Genomic DNA, 18,155 nt, shown 5'->3' on the forward strand with positions numbered 1-18,155 from the left:
GTGTATAAATGACTGTATTCAGATTTGAGGGAGGAGGACCCTCGGAGGGATCATCAGACATTCTCGAACGTAAGACATTGCATAATGTGTCCTATCCAATCGGGATGTGAGGGTGGAGCAGCTCCCTTCCAATTCAGCAGCGCTGAGCATAGAGGCCTGCAGTAAAGGGAGAGCCCTGGGAATCCAGTGGCAGTTTGGGAAAAAGGTTAAAAAAAAAAAAAAATTGGGGGTGGAGGGGGGCGCGGAGGTGGAGGACCATGTTATTTGTGAGTTTCAAAGGCTGAACTCCAGATTTGACCAGTGCAGGTAAGAAGGCGGCTGGTTTTGTCTCACACCTGTCACAGGTAGGTTCTCTGTTCGGGAATATTTCTCACTTTGTTTTAGAGAAATGAAGCAGGCTTTGTGAAGGGCAAAAGGTGGATCATTCAAATTATGAATATAATTTTTACAGCCTAGACATTGCGCCTGATGTTTCACATGTAAACTTGATGGGACATTTGGGAGGTGACTGAGGGCATTGTGGGATTTGACCGTGTACATAGTCTCTAACTTGTAAAAACCTGAAGAAGTGGGACACATCCATTTATTTAAAAAACTATTATAGTAGGCTAATTCATGTGGGTTTCACAATTTCTTTTCCTAAATTTACATCCAAACTCATAATCATACACATTAATAAGACACAAAGAATTCTGTTATTGTTATTTTATTCTTTAATGCTGCTTTAGTTTTGTATTTGGAAAATGAGCATAAACCTATATCTTAACAACACACCTTACACATAACTACACATTCATGTTATTCATAATGGTGGCCAAACGGGTCAACCTATATTCTGACCCTCGTTTCCAGCAGAGCACTGGAGCCTAACCCAGCAGAGTACTGGAGCCTAACCCAGCAGAGTCCTGGAGCCTAACCCAGCAGAGTACTGGAGCAAACCCACGCAGACACAGGGATCACATGCAGACTCCGCTCCGAAAGGCCCAGGCCGGGATTCGTACCCCAGGACGTTCTTGCTGTGAGGCGACAGTTCTGCCCACTGCACCACACTGACATGCCGTTGTATTTTAGAAACATCAAGGAATGAAAATGTGAATCAATGCTTTATGTCTGACTTTACCACAGGGCTTTCAAGTCTTCAGTGGCTGCAGGTATTACATGGTCAAGAGGTGGATCAAGGTGTACAAACTACAAAGGATTCCTGTGGATGTGGAATCAGCCAGACAGATTGATGGAATAATGGACACACAGAGACACTGATCTGTGTGATTCATCCCCCCATCTATGTCTACCTTGTATGAAATTAACTAAAAATAACATAAACATATAAAACACACTTCTTTGGAAGGGGTACAGATGCTCAGTCATTGTCGTAGGTGCAACCTGGAAGAAATGAAGAAGAGCACATTAGAACATTGATTACTCCACAGTGTCTAATTACAATTTGCTTGTGAAAAATAAATCCCCTCCACATATTCGACTTTGTTATCAGAAAAATGTATATTCATGTAGCTCAGTGTCAGAACATACCTTCACCGACGTCATCGTAAATATCAGCGTCTCTGTTTGAGGTAAAACAGAAATTTTACAGAACAGTGAGACTCAAAAGATCAAGGCTATTGGAGGAGAGTAAGTTACATCACAAAACATCCAATATAGCATTCAGGAAAAAAACAAACTCAGTTATTAGTATGTTATCTCAACATTTACAAGGGGTCAGAAGTGTATGTACACACTTACAGTATTGATACTATACTATTTGTTTGCTCAATGTGTACATGTCATAACAATGTACATTAAAATTGTTATTTGAATTTGAATGATACAACTTGAGGATTACTTACTCAGGTATGATGTTGCCCACTGAAACGTAACCAACTGCAGGACAAAGAGAGATGAAGTTACACCATGCCTGAAACCTAACGGCATTTGGCACTTTTAAAGAGCGCTATCTGTGTGCAAACAGCAGGATGGAACTGTCCAATCATCTGTCACTCACTTTTCCCCTCCTGATTCCGGCCAATCAGCTTGTTGTTGCTGGGCTCCACGATGACATCGATCTTCTCTCCCGGCTTCAGGGGCAAGTCTTTGCTCCCCCACTTCCTCGTGGTCAACGTGGACACGATGGTCACCTGGTGGAGCACCTGGATCTCGCCATCGAACTGCTCGCAAATACAGGTCAGGGAAGGGTTAAATACATCTGAAGGAAAAATAGCTATAGCTTTGGAGTGGTCATATCTCAGATACCGTGAGATCGGTTTAACTGGTCATACATTCTGGACATTACATGCAGTAGGTAGCTGGGGAAACACACATTCTAGCTACCAATGGCCTGCTTAAGGAGGCGAATGGGCACTGATACCTACTGGAGCATACCTGTCACGGAGCACACCTGTCTCATCTGTAACCCTGTTTGATTTGACAGCATTCTTGTGGCTGTCAAATGTGGCTGTCCAATGTGGCTGCCAAACATGTAACAAACTAAACTAAGCTAAACGTTTTGTATTTTTCAGCTTTGGTGTTTGTTCTTATGTACTCTTTAAAATAAAAAAGATCAAATTCTCAAGTTTCTGTTGCATGTTTTATAGGAAATATTTGTATTTTTTGTGTAAATTAGTTGGCAAATAGTGTGACCTTATAATTTATGAATGTCAGATGAAATCTTTGTTTACATAGATAGTCAGTTTTATGTTCTATTACACATAGCAAACTCATATCATGCTTGTAGTATTTTTTGGTTAACTAGCTGCTAGGGCACGGAAATCAGAACAAAAATATGGGGGAGTTTTTCATGCAAAACATTTTTTACAGGGCTTGTCCATCATGATGGCTCACTGTGACAAAACTCACTTTGAACTTCTTCCTGAATTCTTTCTCCTCCTTTTCAAACTTCTTCTGTTTTTTTGGGTCTCTCTCCTCTGTCTTACATTTTGATTTCATCTGAGGGAGCCTGGGAAAAGATGCAGTCTTTAGAAGGAGGACGAACAAATCCAAGAAGAATTTTTAGCATCCAGCTGTAAGTGGCTGCTGTGGATAGTTGTCAGCCTGGGCAGTATGGCAGGCGTCATTAACCCCTTTCACCTTATACAACATTAACCCCTTTCACCTTATACAACATTAACCCCTTTATGACCCCGTGAATGACGTGACATTTACTGGCTAATTAAAAAATAAAACAGAAAGTTTCTATATCTCGGTTTTACGAAAGTAATCTGCAACAATATTACTATCCACTAGATGTCACTAGATCCACTAGAAACATCGAGAATAACCAAATGTCACTGGTGGTCAAAATATTGTTACATTATGAAAATATTTTTGAATGCACAGTGAGTAAAAAGAACAGACTACTAAATTAATCAAAAACAAAACTCATATTGGAGTATTATTTTGAGACAAATTAATTAAGGAATAATATCAATTATGTAATTCAATTTTTGATTACATTTCTGTAATATGTACTTGACCTCATGTGATGTTTTCCACATCATGCACTGCTCCTCCTTACTAGACAATCATGGACTAAATGACCTCAGAGATAGTCTAGGAGCTCCAGACTAGCTTGGTGTCAGACGAGAGCACTTTTCTTCTGAGACAAGTCAGCTCCAGTAGTCTGACGAAGCGCCCAAAAAATGCTGCTTTTACCGAGCTTTCACCACAACGTTATGCCACTTCTGGTGGTATGAAACTTCTCCAGTGACAGTGACACAGAATGACGTACTTGCTGATAATTGGGGGCGGAGGGAACCCTTCAGAGTCCACGTCATCGTAAATGTCATCAGCTGCTGGGATTTGAGGAAGTTAGAACAAAAAGGAGTATTTCAAGGACATGGTAAACCTTAGTCAGATTTGCCTCCCTGTATTGGGAGATAATGTTATAACAAGAATATTCCCCAAACTGCACACATTAATTTATGTCCTCTATAGGGGCCATGAGTCTTTGGTCTACCTCCTAAGACTTAGCTTTTCTCATTATGCTAATTATTATTTACAATGCAGTAAAATATGGACAAGCAAAAAAATTTTATCAACAAATAATACTATTAGCACATTACAAAGACAATCGGTGAACAATTATGACTCACCTGGTAAAGTGCCCAGAGCTGGAGGAGGAGGAGGAATAGCGGGAGAAGGTGACCGCAGTCTGAACATTTCAGACAAACGCGATCAGTTTTGCTATTATTTCTAATCAAATTATCACAATAAATACGTGCATATTTATTAAATGAAGTAAATACCAGCCTTGTATAGCGTTTGAGAGGATGAGGCCTTTAAAAGGGAGAACCCCCACCCTTTTTAAATATGCGGATAAACAAAATTTCTGCCATAAAAATCTATCTATCACAGGGCAACACCCCATTCAAACACTCATAACTATGGGCAATTTAGAGTCTTCAATTACCCTAGCCTGTATGTCTTTGGACTGTGGGAGGAAACCAGAGTACCCAGAGGAAACCCTCGCTGACACAGGGAGAACGTGCAAGCTCCACACAGAAAGGCCCTGGGATTCAAACCTGCAACCTTCTTGCTGTGAGGTGGCAGTGCTACCCCATGCCGTCCTCTTGAGAATCATGCAGATGCTTAAGCAACACAGATGCTACAACACAGCATATTGCATTTAGATATAGTGTTATTAAACTCTCACCTTTGGTTTGGGTCCTCGACATCATCATAGATGTCAGGGTCTTCCTCTGGCATCGCAGATATAGCGGTAAGAAAAGGGAAGAGCGGTTTTTTTCACATCCGATGTGTATGTTCTCGCTTCCCCATCTCATTCACCCAAGGCCCAAATTCATCGTATTTCCCTCTCTGCCTTTCTAAGAGGCTTCACGATAAGTGCTTTTCAGCTGGACAAAAGGAAGCCATACTGCTTCGGAATAAGACTGGAAATGGCTCTGATTCTTAAGCTGTAAAGAGCAGTCATAATGAAATTAAAGACCTTACCTGCTTGACATTTAAGGCCACTGAAACAGAGAGACACAAGGTTCAATACAGACAAAAAAAACAAGCAGCTTGCAGAGCTTATAATATATATACGTACATCCGGATATTTACAAGGAACTCAGGCTCAGTACAATATTAGTGTCCCGGTTCCTGAAACCCTACTTACACCCTCACACCCGCAGGCCCAGTTCCCCAAACACCGCCACCTGCATAAAGCGCAGACAATCACCAGTGCACTTCACTGGTGCCAGCAATATTAGCATCCAGAGTATTAAAAATGTGACCTGCGTGCTGTTTCCATAGTGATTAATGACCCCTGTATTATAACGGAACCTAGAATCCCGTCCTCAAGGTTCAGGGTCTACAAGCGCATTTCTTGTTCTTCACCTTCCCCCCTCCCACCCCCTGCCCTCCAGGTACGCTCCCACCGCCCGCCCACCCGTTCTCCAGGTCCCCTCACCTGTTGAAGTCGTCCAGGACGCCCACGTCGTCATACACCTCCAGGCTTTCCTTCGCTGCACCTGGGCGTGGCTCCCCCTGTTTCTCCCGTTTCAGGTGTTCGTAGTCTACCTCTACTGATTCAGCCTTCACATAGCCGTCTGAAACACACACAGGTGAGGCATCACACAGCCGTCTGAAACACACACAGGTGAGGCTTCACATAGCCGTCTGAAACACACACAGGTGAGGCTTCACACAGCCGTCTGAAACACACACAGGTGAGGGTGAGGCTTCACACAGCCGTCTGAAACACACACAGGTGAGGCATCAGACAGCCGTCTGAAACACACACAGGTGATGCTTCACATAGCCGTCTGAAACACACACAGGTGAGGGTGAGGCTTCATATAGCCGTCTGAAACACACACAGGTGAGGCATCACACAGCCGTCTGAAACACACACAGGTGATGCTTCACAAAGCCGTCTGAAACACACACAGGCGTACATAAAAAATTATTCACCGTGTTAATATCCATCCATCATCTATACCCGCTTATCCTGAGCAGGGTCACGGGGGTGCTGGAGACTGTGTTAATAGTGGAATCAATTTATAAATTCATAAAGGTGCCTTTATTAGAAGAAGTAAGAGACGCTGCTTACAGGATCCGTCCTGTGTTCTGCCCAACCAGCGGCCGCAAGGGTTGTCCAAAACACGGACGATTTCGACGAGTTCGCCTCGCTTCATGGCCAGGTTGTTCTTTCCCCCTTTGCAGTCCACCCGGACCTTCACCCTGTGAATCACCTGGATTGGTCCTGAGAGCTGAGACACAGACACAGATAAAATAAATCAGCGCTCAAACTCATACAGACACCCCGAAAATTACTGTACAAATGACTGCGATTACAACAATCGCATGGACTAAAGAAAGTGGCCTGCTGCACTGGTATTAATTAACAATATGATGAGGGTTATCCTATCCCCTTTCCCCTAAATTGTGTCCCTTCTTCCAAACTTGTACCATGTTCCCATCTGGCTCACCTTAAATCTCTTCCTGACCTCCAGTTCTTTCTTCTTTTGTTCTTTTTGCTCTTTCTTCTCCTGCTCTAGGCGTTTCTTCTCTTCCTTCGACAGATTCTTGGTATTTTCTGTAGCCTCTGCTGAAGCCCTGGATCGGGGACATTTGTGGCCAACATGTTAAGTTAAAAACATGTTGTTAAAAGCATGATGTGCTGTCTGTCTGTCTGACATGACATCTGTAACGGGAACTACGATATTTAATCTCTCACCATCTTTCCTCCAAGTCCTCGTACATCTCCCCGTCACTCTCAGTGTCCTTCTGAAACGACAGGAAACCAATGGCTGACATGCATCACTTTCATTTAGACAAAAACACTGCAGGCTACCATTATAAATACATCGCTACAAAAACTTGCTTTTTTTAGTTCTACATTCTGTGATCATTAATGATACATTTTGTGCTTATTGGAAGTTTTGAATTTACTTACTACTGATAATACCACTCTAATAACTGGCACCAGTTATTGTCGTGAAGAAGCACATTCTAAAAATGGGACTTTAACAAGAAAGTCAAATGAGCTATTTTCGTCTTGGTCACACCACTGTGGCACACGAACATTAATACACACAATATGAGCACACAAAAGGTGAAATAAAAGAAATATTTCCAATCAAAAATAATGTTTGTTGCTAAAAATGAATTACCTCCATTTTCTGTGCAGGGTGCTCTGAAAAGGGGAGACAAGAGGTGCGATGAGTCGCCATCGAAGCCAGAGACACATTTAACGGGTTTCAGAGGAGTCACTACGGGGGTGCGCACCGCACCGGGTGACACCATCAGAGGGGGGTGACACCGAAATGACTGGCAATAAATTTTTTGTGCAGTGTTTTGTGTAGCGGCGAGTTGAAACAGCTAATTTGTCCGATGCAGTTTACTGCCAGTTGATTTAATTAGCGGTATTAATGTGATGAGAAGCGCTTTGTCGTTTGAATGCATAACACGCAATACCTTTCGCCCACACCCGCCAGCACCCCCACCACCCCGCCCACCCCCCAGTCAACAACATCCAACAGCACCCCCCCCCCCAGTCAACAACATCAAACAGCACCCCCCGCCATCGACAACATCGGGTGACACCAACGGTCGACTCGACCGCACCGAGTGTCTCCAGCCCTCCTGACGCCACTGACGGGTTTTACTCATGTAGTTCAGTAGTTTTTTAGTCAGGGTGGAGTCCTGAACTATTTAAGAAGGCAATAATCGAAACCATTTCCAAATGTGGTAATACCAATTTAGTAAAAATTAGTAGCTTTTTATTACATTTTATTTCATAATTTATTAAAAACATTTTAACCCTCCTATTATGTTTGGGGTCAATTTGACCCCGTTCAATGTTTACTGTCTCTAGAAATATGGTTACCATACTTTTTTTCAGATAGATATTTTATGACTTTTCCTAACTTTATGGGGAAAACATGGCAAACATGAAATTAACTGAAAAAAATACTTTCAATGTCCTGTACACATGTTGTACGCATCGATGTTGTTGGGGTCATTTTGACCCCAAGCTTAATTGTTATATAAAACCATCATTTTGATCTTGTTTTTGTTGTGTTGGCTAAGGGCACTTTCACATTAATTTGTGTGTGTGTGTGTGTGTGTGTGAGAGAGAGAGAGAGAGAGAGAGAGAGCATGCGTGTGTGTGTGCGTGCGTGTGCGTGTGAGGAGGAAACATATTTACCACAAGATCTCTGATCATTCTCGCAACATGGGGGCGGGGGCAAACTTATAATAGGGCTGCACACACAGCCCTCTAAACCATTTCTCTTTGCATTTGTGCCTCAACTAAAGATTTTGAAAATGACCACCAGACAGAGGCGTATATTTTCTGCCACCGAGGTTCTGTCGCAGATCTTGGAGGGTGAAAGTGATTTAGATGAGGATATGTCTGAGACTGAGGATAATGTTGAGGAGGACCCTGACTATATGGCATCCTCCTCCTCTGATGATGAGAATTAAGCCTTTGAGATACCACATTCTGACCCTCCTTTTGTTTCTCAACCACCAATAAACCGTCCAGTCATCTCTCAACCCCCAAAAGACCCTTCTGTCATCTCTCAACCACCAAGAAACCTTCCTGTCGCCTCTCAACCACCAAGAAACCCCCCTGTCGCCTCTCAACCACCAAGAAACCCTCCTGTCATCTCTCAACCATGTTCATCTTTTATCAAAATTCAATTCTGGTGATTAATTTACTTTTTATTGGTGTTTCTTCATTATTGAATAACTGTCATATGTTACTTATTGATGTTCTGAAGTGTTTTCTGAACCTAAACATTTGAAATGTTTGACATTTTAAATATTTTTTCCTGGGGTCAAATTGACCGCGAACATAAAATGTTACTATGCTTGATATTTTATAGCCAAATGTTATTTTTCTTTTTTAATGAGCACTTAATACCAACATAAAGCCCTGCAAACACCAAAACATACTTTGTTTTCCATTTTAGGTCAATAATTGAGATTGTACAGTCATTTGCATATTTCACAATAGTCATATAAAATCGATACTTTATGTATAAGGGGAGGATGGGGGGAGTCATGTTTTATTTACTGGGCTATTAAGATGGTCAGTAGAAAGTAGCTGAGAGAGAAACTTGGGTAACACTTTCAGTTACAATTATTTTCTGCAGGTTTATATTGCTGGGGTCAAACTGACCCCAAACATAAAAGTTGTTAGTTAATTTGAACATAATAGGAGGGTTAACTTGCTTTTATCAGCAAAGAGCCCAACGTGAGACAGTCAGGTGGACATACCTCCAGGTAAGGGCGGAGGGTGATCCAGCTCTCCCACATCATCGTAGTCCTGGTCCACGACAGGGAGGGCTCTGTGCGGTAACAGACAGTGTGTGTGTGTGTGTGTGATGAAATACACTTTGGGTATTTACAGATGTTCCTGATGATCTGCCAGCTGAGGCTAGTTTGGACACACTGCTAGGGGTACAAATTTTTTTTTTTTTTTTGCTAAAATATTGGGGCAGTGACACAATTTTTATTGTTTTGGCTCTGTACTCTAGCACATTGCACATAAAACTACGAATATGAGGTTATTCTGTCTGTCCCAATACTTTTACTGCATTTTACTGTGTTTCCAATGAGATTTATGCTTCTTTGTGCGTATGTATTTTTATCATTGGCGCATGAATGTGGACGGTCTCTCACCTGGCTTCAGAGCTTCGATGAGAGAGGCTTCGGCACAGGGGACTGGGGGGCACGGGCGGTGGCACAAGGTTGCCATGAGGTGAGGCAGGAAGTGGGAGAGGTCTTCCTTGTTTTATCCTAGGACCTTAACAGAAATAAATACACACATAGGGCCAGTTTCGCAGACACAGATTAAGCCAAGTCCTGAGATTCTCCATACAAAACCCACCTTAGACCAGGACTTAAACTTAATCTGCGTCAGAGAAACCGGCCCACAGACACATAATACCACAATATGACTCAATACTTTTATATTTTACAACACTTGGAAGTATAATTACATTTATAGACTTCACTGACATGGGTGGCTTGTCTTCACCTATTCCCTTTAAACAAATGAGGATGCACCAAGCAGAGATAAGTCTTACCAGGTAAGAGCTACTTCCAGGATTACAGCAGCATGACTTCATTATTATTGCTCAGAAATGGAGGAGGTGACTTACCATCATGCACACTCTCTATTCCCTTCTGGAACTTTCCCAGGCTGACACTGGGCGGCCTGCCTGGTTTGGGAGGTGGGCTCCCCAGCGCAAAACTCCCAGGCAGAGGCTTCTTTTTTGGGGCAGCAGGGTCGCTGGTCTCCTCCTTCTCGGACGTGGTTGGCAGCAGCCTCTTCACAAGGGCGGGGTTCTTAGCTGTGAGAGGCCTCGGGGCTGATGCAGGTTGCGGGGTCAGAGGATTGTGAGAGCTAAGGGGCGTCACGCCTGCTTCACCGCCGTCCTTGTTAAACGCGGTCTGAGCGCCACGCACACCCGAAAACCTCAGGCCCGCCCCGGGATGCACTTTCACTCCAGCAGGGCCCCCTGCTCCCCCTTTGGACTGTCCCGTCGCAGGAGAGCCCTTCTGTTTGTGTAAAAAGGGGGGTTTGGTGGGAGCTGGGTCATTGTCGCCCTCACCCTCCCCGCGTCTGGAGCCGTCGCTGGCGGAGGGGAGCTTGGCGAAGGACGGGTGCGGTTTGGGAGCGGGCTGCTTGGTGTCCAGCGAGATGAGCTCGGCGGAGAGCTTCTTCACCAGGAGGTGCGGTCTGCACCCCTCTGGTGGCTCCAGGGGTTTGGGTTTGAGGGGCAGCTGCGAGCTGAACGGGGGGCCGCGGTCCGGGCCGGCGTTCTCAAACCTGCTGGCGAGGGCTTTGGTTTTGGGGACCCCCTGCTCGCCGCCCTCCCCGGGGGGGCTGCTCTTGTTGACGCCGCTCTTCGGGACATCAGACGCGGGATTCGGGGTGCCGGAGGCCGCTCCTCCTGACAGCTTGCTCTCCAGAACGCCTCTCCTGGCCTGCAGGAAGGACCCGGAGGACCCGGAGGACCCAGAGGACCCGGAGGACGGGGCGGTGGACTGCGGGACGGGGCGCAGGGCCAAATTGGCGCGCCCCTTGCTCATCTCCTCCGCCAATCTGCTTCCAGGGCTGAAGCGCGCCATGGCAACCTTCACATCCGCCGGCCACCCCTGAGCAGCGAGCGAGAGAGAGAGAGAGAGAGAGTGAAACAGAGGATGAGGAAGAGGGAATATTTGTATGTGAGGGCAGGAGGGTGTGTCCACCAGAGTTTTGCTTCGTATAATGCATCAGCATTCATTTCGGGTGCACGCACACAGCCGTTAAACAGGAACTTCCTACCTTTTTCTTTGATGATCGCTATCTCTCTGGTCCAATCACAGACAGGCAAACCGTGCCTCACTGAAGCAGCCTCATATGGGGTCAGTACTGCGGCAGCCTCTTAATCACACCACTGCCGCAAGAACAATGCACACACAGGAAACGTACACACAAAAATACCATTTCTCAACAGGAAGGCGTAGGTCATGTTTCGCACAAGGCTTCAAATTTCCATGAGCAGATAAAGCACATATTATTCTGTGAGCGGGTTTAACAAACCCCACAGAAAAGGTCTTTTTCAGGCACGTTTGTTGTAACTGTCGCATTTAACTGAAAGCAGTAAGCAAAGAGAAGGTATGCGAGGCAGCAGTACATTCAGCAGTATGTTTTTAATGCAAGCTCACATACCCGACACCTACAAGGTCAAGGACATTAACCAATGCATTTAAGGTCAACGATGTTAACAGCCAACACCGTGTACTTCACTGTATAGGCTGGCAATAGCACAAAGCAGTTTATTCTCCACGATTACATGATAAAATCCTTATCTGTAGAAATCCAGCGATATACATACCTCTCCTATCTGCACTTGGGGGATTGCACAGGTAACACTCGCACTAAAAAGAGGTGGAAGTTTGGGGGGGGTGGGGGTTTGGGGGTACTGCTGCTCCACTCTGGCAAATTTAGCTGAAATACTTCAGAAAAGCACCAGCACTTTCTTTAATTTACTTTTGCACAAATGGACTGCATCTGTGAAAAGACTTCTATGTTTCTCTGGGGAACACCAATCTGCTCAACACCCGCGAATATATGACATGCACCCCATTTCTCAATATTCAAAAAATATTAATTTTGAGGTCATTTAAAATTAATCAGACTCATCAGGTTTTGTCATGAGCCTGAATGTAGGTAGAAATCCAGGCTGAAAATACTTGGCACTAGAAGTAATACTGGTTGACCAGAAGGGGGCAGCATTGTCACCAACAGCCCACCAATACTGACCTTCGCGCAAACAGGATGTGGCGCTTCAGGCGAAACCATCTTTTACAAATGAAACTACACTGATGTCCCAGCTCACCACGAACATTAAAATCATACAGTACTCGTGAAAAGGGGGGATCTTTCATAATCTGGCAAACTTCAGTCCGTTCTTCCAGTCATTCTCCATTTCAATTGTGCAGTGAACACATCCCTTTCCACCTTAACTGCTGAATGTTGCATTATCTGATGCAAAATAGATGCTGTACTTTCCTGCAAATTAGTAGTGGTTGAAGTGAGTGATGGGACATTTTAACAAGCAGTCAAAATCAATAATAACCTCTGATTTCTATCTGTTTGAGTTCTGTCTGACCCATATATTGGAAAAGTGTATCAATATCTTTATTTAAGACATTTCATTTCAAATTCCATTTCTGCAAGGACAGCATTAAACACAAACCTAAAATCTCACATTGTAGAGTTTTCAGTGGCTGTCACTGAAACTGCTCGATTCCCTTTTAAACAGTGCCAACCATTTACAAATCTCCCCTTTGTTTGGTCCATACACTTGCTCAAACATACCACTTTATCACTTTTTCAGGGTTTATTTTGAAATATATTAAGACATTTTTCAAAATCTTTACAATTACATTTATGCTTCAAACAGACACACAGATGACATCAAAGAACTGTGAGGTAAAACTAGGCCTTCAGAGAAAGGTGTTCAATAAATATTCAGTATTCATATCTGTCAACACCCAAGCACCACCCTCATGTGGTGTTGTGATTGGTCGATTCCCTGACTGACAGGAGAGTCTCAATGTCCTGGATGGCTTTAGAGGTCCTCTGCAGTGCCTCGGCGATGCTGTTCTCGTTCACCACAGCGGAGTCCGTTCCGGGGTTCCCCTGAGAGGTAACCTCTTGGAACCCACAGCTAGAACCCGGGGAACCCGTGGAACCCCCCGGAGCCTTCAGGAGCCCGCTGTGTTCCAACAAGACTGGGGGAACCCGTTAAAGAAAGCAGCGACCAAAATCTTCTCCTCCTTCACATGTCAAGTACCAGAAAGGATACAGTTAAACCTTTTGATCTTCTCCAGTTCTGCAACAACGGACCTAGGTCAAAAACAAAAAGACTTCAACACAAAAAAAAATTCAATTGTATTAATCTACTTAAATAATCCACAAAATCAGTGGTTCTCCACCCTGGTCCTAGAGTACCCCTGTGTATGCTGGTTTTTGGCTGGAACCTGACCCAGCGTACACAGGGATCCTCCAGGACCAGGGCTGAACACCGCTGCACTAAGTCACTCTGACGGACTGACGGTCTCTCTTCTCACCAGCCCAGTCCGGGGTTAGAGGGCGGGACTTCACCGCGGGCTTCCTGGTTGGTCAGAGCGGCTTCCCCCTCCACCCACCGGCTCCACTGCACCGCGGCCGACACGTACCTGCCGAGGAGACAGACAGGACGCTACGCTCGCCACCGCTCACGCCGCCATTACACTCTGCTCTGGGTAGGGTAGCGCATAGTGACCCTCTCCAGCCTCTACCTGCTGTAGGGCCCAGGTGTCTGCACCTGCAGGAGCTGACGGTGTCCGTCGGGGAGGATGAGCTGGCACCAGCCGCACGGCTGCCGTAGGCCACTGGGGGGCGCCAACGTCCCGTCTGCCCCCTGAAATAGCAACCAGACCAGCGGACACAAAAGAGCAGCTAGCTTACAATTCAATAAACGCTTGGTAAATCCAGCACGTTACAGTAATTCCAGAGATCTTCGTTCTTGGTCCTGGAGGGCGCAGGATCGGTTGGTGTTTGTTTTCGCCTCAATATCAGCAACCAATTCAGACCCAAGACACCAGGGGAGGTGAGCCAACCGTAATCGGCCGTTTTAATTGATCCGTTAAGTACTGAGCAAAACAAAAACGAGTAGACCCTGGTGTATTTCCGTACCTGCGCAGGTGTGCTGGTGTTGAAGCTCCACAGCATCTGCAGAGTGACCCCGTCCAGGAAGGTCACGTGGACCCGGCCGTCAGAAAAGGCCCGGAAGAGTCCGGAGCCCGCGACGCGAGCTTCCCGGATCAGAACCGAGGAGTCTGCCGAGCTGCTCTCCTGCAGAGGGAGGAGCCTGTTACACACGTCACCCTAAACCCCTCCCCTCTGTCAGGGACACGTCACCCTAAACCCCTCCCCCTGTCAGTGACACATCACCCTAAACCCCTCCCCTCTGTCAGGGACACGTCACCCTAAACCCCTCCCCCTGTCAGGGACACGTCACCCTAAACCCCTCCCCCTGACAGACAAACAGAGAGAGTCTGCCCTGAACCCCCAGTTACGCAGTTCTGGGTGTTTCTGATGTCTGGGTTTTTGCACTAACAGGCGAACCTGACACGGCCTGATGAGTCTGTTAAAGTGTGATGGAGCTGGAAGCTTCCCGCAGTAAGACTCGCTCACACACTCACTCACACACTCAGTCACACACTCAGTCACACACTCAGTCACACACTCACTCACACACACTCACTCAAACACTCAGTCACACACTCAGTCACACATTCCCTCACTCACACACTCACTCACACACTCACTCACACATTCGCTCACTCACACATTCGCTGTACTCTCACCTGTCTCCAGCAGCAGTGGGTGTCGGGGAGCTTCAGAGAAACTCTGGCCTGGTTGTAGCACTTCAGGATCCTGTCATAAAGACGTCCAGTCAATATCATAAAACAGTTATGATGCCATAACTCTCAGCCTTAGCATTAATAAACACTCGTCTGAGGAGCCCCTTTGGATAGGAGGTCCCTGTTGCCATGGGTTACCACAGAGCTCACGTCTAACCCTAACCCTAACCCTGAGGAACATCTCACCTGTTGGCACGGGTTACCACTGAGCTCACGCCTAACCCTAACCCTGAGGAACGTCTCACCTGTTGGCACGGGTTACCACGGAGCTCACGGAGTACGCCTGACCGGGAACATCCGGGGGGAGGCTGTTCACACAGTATCTTTTCTCTTCATTCTGTGTGAGGAGTGTAAGACACGCATGTCAGGTCAATTGGGAACCGACTGTTAAAGATCCAGTCTTCTGAATCTCTCAGTGAAGTACCTGTCCGAATGCAAGCCTCGCGGTGTAATGCGTGAAATAGTTTGCTACGGCTCCATTGGACCGGATGACCGAGCCATCGCCTGGGCTGACCTCCATGATGGCCACTGCCCCACTGATGAGTCTAGAACAGGAGAGAGGAAGAGACACTCAGCAGAACTGCAAACACAAAGGGAAATATAAGCTGTTAAAAAGGAGCACAAGATACAGGCATTAACCGGGGTATATGCAAATTCTTGCATAAGAAATTATAAATTAAGAAATACAAATAAATAAATAAATAAAATCAGTATTTGAAGATATACACATTTTGAAAAATTCCAAGTCAAGTTGGAAAAGTGAAATTGGGGGAAAAAAAGAAATAGATAAAACCTACCGGTAAACAATCCCTTGGCGCCACAGAACTTTGACCAGCTCAGTCCTCAGGCCTTGCTCCAGGTCTTCTTCACTTCTCTGGGTCGAGTCCCTGAAGTTCCACCTAAATGTGAACCAGTGAATTACAGCCACGTGTCCGATAACGCCTGCGTAAGCTGCAGCGTTATACAGAGTACCAGCTTGAGCATTCAGTCTACTAGGTGTGTGTGTGAGTGTGTGTGTGTGTGTGTGTGTGTGTGTGCACGTGCGTGCAGACTAAAGCATGTGTGAGTGTGTGTGGTCAGACCTGTGCTGATGGGGAGTGTGTGTGTGTGTGTGTGAGTGTGTGTGGTCAGACCTGTGCTGATGGGGAGTGTGTGTGTGTGTGTGTGTGTGAGTGTGTGTGGTCAGACCTGTGCTGATGGGGAGTGGGACATGTGAGTGGGAGAGCTTCTGGAAGGTGGCTCCTCTCCCCCCTGGACCGGCTCTCTGCTGCTGACCGACCTGGAGCTCCCTCTGCCCCCCCCGGTCCCGCTGTGGCCCCCACCATTCGCTCTGCCCCCGCTCCCTCTGCTCCAGCCTGCACACCGGGACCTCCCTGCTGCGCATCCCACAGGCCCAGTGCTAAAGACAGGGGGTACCTCCAAAAAGGAGGGGGACAGGCACAAGAATGCAGCTGCACCACCCGGGTGTAGAGGTGCTCCTCTCCAGGCAGGGAGAGGGGGGACTTCTGCCCCTTTTCTTTAGCTCCAGACCCCCCCGCTGCCCCACCTGTGGTCTGCTGTGAGCGCAGGACCCCTGCAGCAGACCTGTCCTGGGCTTCCACACGCTGTGACCCGGGCTTGAGCTCAGGGTCCTGACTGACAGGCCGGGGGACCTCAGGCTGACTCGTCCGGCACAGGAACTCCGCGGAGAACTCCTCCCCGGAGGAGGACAGGAGGAGGCTGGCATTCCCATCCACGGAAGAGACGATCACCTCGCCGTTCGACCCAAACTCCAATCCGCAGGAGCTTGAAGAAGGCCACTCGATCTCCGAAATATCAGTGAAGTAATGCTGTGAAAGAAAGGCAAGATGGAAGTCATTTTTGCCATTAAATCAGCAAACAAGATGCATCAACAGAACGAATGAAGCAGGACTCTAAATGACAAGCAGGTGTTTACAGATTAACTTCAAGCACGGGAATAAGTGATGGTGGTAGCCATCTTTACCATTCTGCAGTCCACTGGGATGAGCTCTTTGGGGAGGTATGGTCTTGCAGCAAACCTGTTTCTGAACTCCAAAGCCTGCACTATTAGCTCCTATGAACAAGAAACCACATTTCATAAGTTGCCCCCATGTCACATAAAAAACTACTTGCATACTTATGAACAAGGACATAAACGTCAAAATATTTTAAAAAAAGTTACCAATTAGCTTTAGGTAACGTCTTTCAGTAACTTCAATTGTACTATAAACATAAATTCTTATCTAGAGCGACATACAAATTTACTGCATGTGTCCATTTCAGAAATACTCTTGAAAAAAAAAACACTTTTTCTGACTTCACAACATATACAGAAACTGTCATTGTTAACATTGATCACAACTCGCAAGTACACCTGGATGGCAGCTATGTTTATATGCTTCCTGGCGACATGGCCGTGCTGTTGTTGAAAACCCAATACTTCAAACTCGCTGATAATTAACGTACAATGGCGTTCATATGTCCCAGCAATGCCATCCCACTAAATAAACTTAAACGTTTAGTCACTTACTCTGTGGGCACTGGTGACGAAACGTGTTCTCTGCCTGACTTTTTCACTCGGCAGTAGTGGGTGGGCTGAAGGTGGAACGGTTTTCTCCAGCAAGAACTCAGAACCACACGGAGAGAGTTGCAAACACGACCCATCGCCGTAGCGCACCTCTACGGAATCGTCCTCATACATAACCATCATGCTGACGACAACCATGTTTGTGCAAGGTAACAGGCTAGCCTGTCTAGCTAATACACTGCTTCGTCAACAAGTCATAAATTCAGCTACAAATAGTTAAGTAGTTGTTCAGTGAAGCAACAACAAGCAAGCACTAATGCATTCTTCTGTCAAACTTCCCGGTTCCGGAATGACGAAACAAACTGCGATTTCATTGGATAGGCATGGAGTAAGCCTGCCTGCTATTCGCTGAGAAGAAAATGAAGTCGTTCGTCAGTTGTTTTTTAACGACTGAAGCTGGAATTGGCATCATTTCCCAAGATTCCATTTGCTCTCTGAACAAAGGGTCCTCGTTTCAAATGATTGTAGTAGGTACCTTTAAGTGTATAACAGAAATAAAGAAATTACGACAACTTTAACTAGTTATGCTGTCAACCCCCTACCGTGTGCATTGAAAACCGCTACGTTGCGTGCTAATTACTCACAGGGCGTTGTTTGTAAATTCGACTCATTTTTCATATGTACATTCATATTGGAATCTCGAATGTAATTACATGAT

General features: G+C 45.9%; 2 protein-coding genes and 1 long non-coding RNA gene across 6 annotated transcripts; 1 reads left to right on the top strand and 2 right to left on the bottom strand.

The window, feature by feature from the left end:
• The first annotated feature begins 182 nt into the window (after positions 1–182).
• LOC135233613 (uncharacterized) lies at positions 183–2,566 on the top strand. Its single transcript, XR_010323884.1, has 2 exons — positions 183–879; positions 948–2,566. It is a non-coding gene; the product is annotated as an uncharacterized LOC135233613 (long non-coding RNA).
• On the bottom strand, positions 691–11,397 carry LOC135233612 (FYN-binding protein 1). Of its 4 annotated transcripts, none has more exons than XM_064297351.1 (18): positions 11,279–11,397; positions 10,110–11,109; positions 9,628–9,751; positions 9,223–9,293; positions 7,110–7,132; positions 6,674–6,720; positions 6,426–6,552; positions 6,047–6,206; positions 5,405–5,543; positions 4,945–4,964; positions 4,646–4,691; positions 4,086–4,144; positions 3,722–3,785; positions 2,851–2,950; positions 2,000–2,162; positions 1,845–1,878; positions 1,531–1,562; positions 691–1,383 (listed from the first exon to the last, which is right to left on the bottom strand). In XM_064297351.1, exons 2-18 carry the CDS (start codon positions 11,080–11,082, stop codon positions 1,361–1,363), a joined length of 2,205 nt encoding a protein of 734 aa, XP_064153421.1. In that variant the 5' UTR covers positions 11,083–11,109; positions 11,279–11,397; the 3' UTR covers positions 691–1,360. The 4 variants fall into 4 exon arrangements, with proteins under 4 accessions (XP_064153421.1, XP_064153420.1, XP_064153419.1 ...); XM_064297350.1 differs by having other exon boundaries at positions 3,722–3,782; positions 6,674–6,723; XM_064297349.1 differs by having other exon boundaries at positions 6,674–6,723.
• A 1,423-nt stretch (positions 11,398–12,820) lies between these two features.
• Positions 12,821–17,838, bottom strand: c10h5orf34 (chromosome 10 C5orf34 homolog). Its single transcript, XM_064297353.1, has 12 exons — positions 17,441–17,838; positions 16,895–16,984; positions 16,099–16,739; positions 15,708–15,809; positions 15,335–15,455; positions 15,156–15,247; positions 14,854–14,923; positions 14,180–14,338; positions 13,783–13,904; positions 13,573–13,680; positions 13,308–13,348; positions 12,821–13,233 (listed from the first exon to the last, which is right to left on the bottom strand). Exons 1-12 carry the CDS (start codon positions 17,633–17,635, stop codon positions 13,007–13,009), a joined length of 1,968 nt encoding a protein of 655 aa, XP_064153423.1. The 5' UTR covers positions 17,636–17,838; the 3' UTR covers positions 12,821–13,006.
• Positions 17,839–18,155: the final 317 nt, after the last annotated feature.

The sequence above is a fragment of the Anguilla rostrata genome, chromosome 10 (genome assembly GCF_018555375.3).
Source record: "Anguilla rostrata isolate EN2019 chromosome 10, ASM1855537v3, whole genome shotgun sequence".
Classification (NCBI taxonomy): Eukaryota; Metazoa; Chordata; class Actinopteri; order Anguilliformes; family Anguillidae; genus Anguilla; species Anguilla rostrata.

What these genes read in the sequence shown, in the direction of transcription:
- c10h5orf34 (XM_064297353.1), bottom strand. Translation starts at nt 17,635, where the DNA reads ATGGTTGTCGTCAGCATGATGGTTATGTATGAGGACGATTCCGTAGAG. An exon ending in CCCACTGCTGCTGGAGACAG is followed by an intron (nt 14,339 to 14,853) that starts GTGAGAGTACAG and finishes CTCCCTCTGCAG; the next exon opens with GAGAGCAGCTCGGCAGACTC. An exon ending in TCTAACCCCGGACTGGGCTG is followed by an intron (nt 13,349 to 13,572) that starts GTGAGAAGAGAG and finishes TTTTTGACCTAG; the next exon opens with GTCCGTTGTTGCAGAACTGG.
- LOC135233612 (XM_064297349.1), bottom strand. Translation starts at nt 11,082, where the DNA reads ATGGCGCGCTTCAGCCCTGGAAGCAGATTGGCGGAGGAGATGAGCAAG. An exon ending in AGGTCAGGAAGAGATTTAAG is followed by an intron (nt 6,207 to 6,425) that starts GTGAGCCAGATG and finishes TCTGTGTCTCAG; the next exon opens with CTCTCAGGACCAATCCAGGT. An exon ending in CCGCCCCCAATTATCAGCAA is followed by an intron (nt 2,951 to 3,721) that starts GTACGTCATTCT and finishes ATCTTTTCCCAG; the next exon opens with GCTCCCTCAGATGAAATCAA.